This window comes from Heptranchias perlo, chromosome 14 (genome assembly GCF_035084215.1).
Source record: "Heptranchias perlo isolate sHepPer1 chromosome 14, sHepPer1.hap1, whole genome shotgun sequence".
In the NCBI taxonomy this organism is placed as follows: Eukaryota; Metazoa; Chordata; class Chondrichthyes; order Hexanchiformes; family Hexanchidae; genus Heptranchias; species Heptranchias perlo.
The window spans coordinates 54,326,688-54,331,278 of NC_090338.1; the positions used below are offsets into that span (position 1 = coordinate 54,326,688).

The 4,591-nt window shown below is 45.6% G+C and overlaps 1 protein-coding gene across 1 annotated transcript; it reads right to left on the reverse strand.

Moving 5' to 3' along the window:
* Positions 1 to 3,777: 3,777 nt before the first annotated feature.
* LOC137332218 (histone H2B-like) lies at positions 3,778 to 4,147 on the reverse strand. The gene is made up of 2 exons (XM_067995911.1): positions 4,015 to 4,147; positions 3,778 to 3,932 (listed from the first exon to the last, which is right to left on the reverse strand). Exons 1-2 carry the CDS (start codon positions 4,145 to 4,147, stop codon positions 3,778 to 3,780), a joined length of 288 nt encoding a protein of 95 aa, XP_067852012.1.
* Between the last annotated feature and the right edge of the window lie 444 nt (positions 4,148 to 4,591).

The window sequence follows — 4,591 nt, forward strand, 5'->3', positions numbered from 1 at the left end:
TCCCCCGGAAAGGAAAGTCGACCAGTCCGCTCCCCTGGAATGGACAGTCGACCAGTCCGCTCCCCCGGAATGGACAGTCGACCAGTGCGCTCCCCCGGAATGGACAGTCGACCAGTGCGCTCCCCCGGAATGGACAGTCGACCAGTCCGCTCCCCCGGAATGAACAGTCAAAAAGTGCGCTCCCCCGGAATGGACGGTCGACCAGTCCGCTCCCCCGGAATGGACAGTCGAAAAGTGCGCTCCCCCGAAATGGACAGTCGACCAGTCCGCTCCCCCGGAATGGACAGTCGACCAGTCCGCTCCCCCCGAATGGACAGTCGACCAGTCCGCTCCCCCGGAATGGACAGTCGACCAGTCTGCTCCCCTGGAATGGACAGTCGACCAGTCCGCTCCCCCGGAATGGACAGTCGACCAGACTGCTCCCCCGGAATGGAGTCGACCAGTCAGCTCCCCCGGAATGGACAGTAGACCAGTCAGCTCCCCCGGAATGGACAGTCGACCAGTCCGCTCCCCCGGAATGGACAGTCGACCAGTCCGCTCCCCCGGAATGGACAGTCAACCAGACTGCTCCCCCGGAATGGAGTCGACCAGTCAGCTCCCCCGGAATGGACAGTCAACCAGCCTGCTCCCCCGGAAAGGACAGTCAACCAGACTGCTCCCCCGGAATGGAGTCGACCAGTCAGCTCCCCCGGAATGGACAGTCGACCAGTCCGCTCCCCCAGAAAGGACAGTCGACCAGTCCGCTCCCCCGGAATGGACGGTCGACAAGTCCGCTCCCCCGGAATGGACAGTCGACCAGTCCGCTCCCCCGGAATGGACAGTCGACCAGTCCGCTCCCCCGGAATGGACGGTTGACCAGTCCGCTCCCCCAGAATGGACAGTAGACCAGTCCGCTCCCCCGGAATGGACAGTCGACCAGTCCGCTCCCCCGGAATGGACAGTAGACCAGTCCGCTCCCCCAGAATGGACAGTCGATCAAAGGTCAAAATCTTCCCCAATGAATGAAAACAACAACTTTTAACTGTCCATAAGCCACAAAAATATAAATAATAAATTAAGCGTTTTTGCAAAACATGTAAGTGGTGATTCCTTGATGCTGAGTTACCAGTGGAGAGCTGCACTCACAGCGGGCATAGGTCAGAGAATCGGGACTAGAATGTTGTAGCCCTCACTCTAACCCACACTCTCTGCCAGTGCAGCTTCCCCACTGGGACCGTGGTATTACCCCACACATCTCATGGTGCTGGAAATCATTAAATTGATGAAACTGAAGGTGAGTAAGGGGAAGAAACACGAGGAAGTAACAATAAAATAGTACGTGCTAAAAAAAAAGCTGCAGATACGTTCAGCTATCTGTTGGTTATTAAATCAAAGAAAGTTGTCATTTCAGTTTCACAATTAATACACTCCATAGCTAGGATTCTGGAAAATTCAAATCATTTTCAAGTGGTATCTTTTCAATCCCAAAAACAAATGTTTTTGGTCTTCAGGATAGGAGAGAAAGACCACACTGGAGTTGGAATATTGTTATAATTATGAGCAAGAGAATTTGGCAATTCCTATATTGGCTGTTTTTCATAGGCACAAATATATTGAAGTCATTTTTTTTTAACATATTTTTTCACTTTACTTTTTCCATTTTTAATGCAACTGATCCCTTATAATTAGAGGGTAGGTTACAACCTGGGATTTTAACGAACTGTTCCATTTATTGATATGTTTGTCATGCCCATTTCTCTACAGGACAAAACTAGACTATGAATGCGCACATAAAACTGGTTGAAAAGTGGAGCAATCAGCATTGGGGAAATCCTAGGCATGAGATATTCAATTGCATGTTATACCTATACCTAAGGTGCAGCCTCGCACCAAGAACAAGCTGTGCTCATCACATGGCCTGTAGGGGACAGCTTGGCCGTCCTTTAATCTAAGCTCACTCTCCTATTACCGCTGATTCAGCTTTTCTGATTCTCTGATCTTCTTCAAGTATTGTTGCAGTGGCTGAGTCTCCTGGTAATTACACTAAGAATTGGCAACGTGGCTGCACTGTGTAGTGTTCTGTGTGCATTTGAGTGTGCAAATGTGGAGCTCGACATTAGCAAACATCACAGTGGTGCACACAGGTTGTGGAAACATGGCTGCCACTTGCATTCTTGTAAGCTACATCCAACAGGGCATAGCCTCAGTGCAGTGCAAAATGGCATTTCTATATATTTTTTTCCTCTTTCCTTCTATCTTTCTCTTCTCTCTTTTCTGCTGCAAGATTTCCAGTTTTCTGTTTGTTTCTCTCATTCTCTGAGAGAACACTATGGACGTAAGGCTAGCCCAGCATCCATAGCACAATCTCCAGTATAAACTGCAGCCCTATAATTTGCAGCTTGTTTAGATAAAGTCACTTTCATAGAGTTCCCTTCATTTTGACTTTACAAAAGCAAGGAAGTCATGATGAACTTGATAGTATTTGAAAGGAAAAAAATTGCAGGGCTACAGGGATAGGGCAGGGGAGTGGGACTAGCTGGATTACTCTTGCATAGCTCGATGGGCCGAATGGCCTCCATCATGCTGTAATCTTTCAATGATGATTTTGCTCCACTCTCCAGTAAGAGAATCAAAGAGAAAATATGCGAGATTATGAACCTGAGATGGGAGGGAAAGAAATTCTGATCTCGCATGAGACTTGCACTGAATGAGGAAGGATAAATTGTCCTGCTGAAAACTGGCATAGTGATACAAAGCAAAATGTAATGACAAATGGAAAAGGCTCCATCTGGATAAGGTCTATGGAATTCTGCAGGGTTCTGTTCTGGTACTGCACTGATTACACTATTCGGAAATGTTATAGAAAAAGGAACTTATAAAATTTCTTGACATCAAGTTAAGTTGCTAAGTGACAAGCATAGGAGAGATTGATAGCATTCAAAGGGGTTTGCTAACTTAAGCAGGCAGCTAAATGATAGATGTACTTTAATGTGCATAAATGAACATAATGAAAAATGGAACAGGAGACATGAAATGTGTGCACACAATAATTGGATGTCCTGTAGCAAAAGCGAAAAAGGAAAAAGATTTCAGGGTGATTACTGGCCACTTGATGAAAGTATTCTGTCAATGTGAAGTTGTTATGAAGACAGCTAATCAAGCACTGTAATGCATCACGAGGGAATTTAACTACAAATCAAGACAATCTTATATGGACCATTTGTAAAGACATATTTCGATTACTGTATGTAGTTTTGGATTCCCTACCTTCAAAAGAACATTAGCCTGTTCAAGAGAATTCTGAGTAGAACAAGGATGATTCTGAATTTCAGGTACCAAAGTTATGAAGCGAGGCTCACAGAATTGAATCTAGTTTCTTTGGAGAAAATAAATTTGAAGAGTATGATTCAGGTCTTTAAAATGATGGCATGCTTAGATAATGTTGAAATAAGCAGGCTGTTTAACTTGGATTGTGATCACAGAAAGCGAGGACTTGAATACAAAATGAACAATCCTCAATCAATACCAGAGTGTAAAGGGATCCTTTTTCGTTACAAATGTTGAATTGAATATGAAGAACAGACTCCTCGTAAAAGGGAATAATGCTGTGTTGATTAACTCCTAAAAAAGAGCTGACTAAATATTTGCTAAAGAATGGGGTGGAAGGGTTTAAAGGAGAAGGAAAGACATAGATGGTCAAAGACCCTATGACACACAATGGCTCATATGCTGCTATGGGTATCTGTGAAATATAACTGGTCGGAGTTCATAGTGTGATTTTCAGTCCATTCTGGAGGTTTACTTGGAGCTGGTGCGCTTGGTCACCGCCTTTGTCCCTTCCGACATGGCGTGCTTGGCCAGCTCCCCGGGCAGCAGCAGGCGTATGGCGGTCTGGATCTCCTGGGAGCTGATGGCGTGGTGCTTGTTGTAATGGGCCAGGCGGTAATTCTCACCTGCGATACGCTCGAAAATATCATTCAGAAAGGAGTTCATGATGCTCATGGCCTTGGAGGAGATGCCGGTGTCTGGGTGAACCTGTTTCATCGCTGGAGTAGCTGGAATTACTCTCGTTCCTCGAGCTTCTCCGCTTCTTCCCGCTCTTTGCTGGCACTTTATTCAAGGTTTTCTTGGCGCCCTTCTTGGGAGCTGCTTTCTTCTCCTCAGGCATTTTCAAACTCAATTTCAGACATAGTTTGTGCTGTAAGATTCAGTTGATATCTAGAGTTTGGAGGTCAGAGGAAAATTTTAAAGGGTTTCATCTTGTTGGTCACCTCTCTCTCCGGAAACTGAGTGGATTGGGTAGAGTTCAAAATGGGTTAAATTGCATTTGATCAGCAGAAGGGGCAGGTTGGATAACCAGAATATCCTTTACTTATTCCATTCTTTTTATGTTCTAACTCTCTTTATGTTTGAGTTTGAATTTCAGCGGAGATTTATGCAGCTGCTCATCCCGCAAAGCTTTCCCCTGTCATTTGGACCAGTCAGACAGTTGTCAGTCTGAGGATGGTCTGTTGCAGCATCTACATTTTCACCCATTGCTAGCTCCACTCAGATTGGCCCGAGTGCAAATGCTGGAGAGATTGAAACTAACACTTTGCTACTTAGTGACACT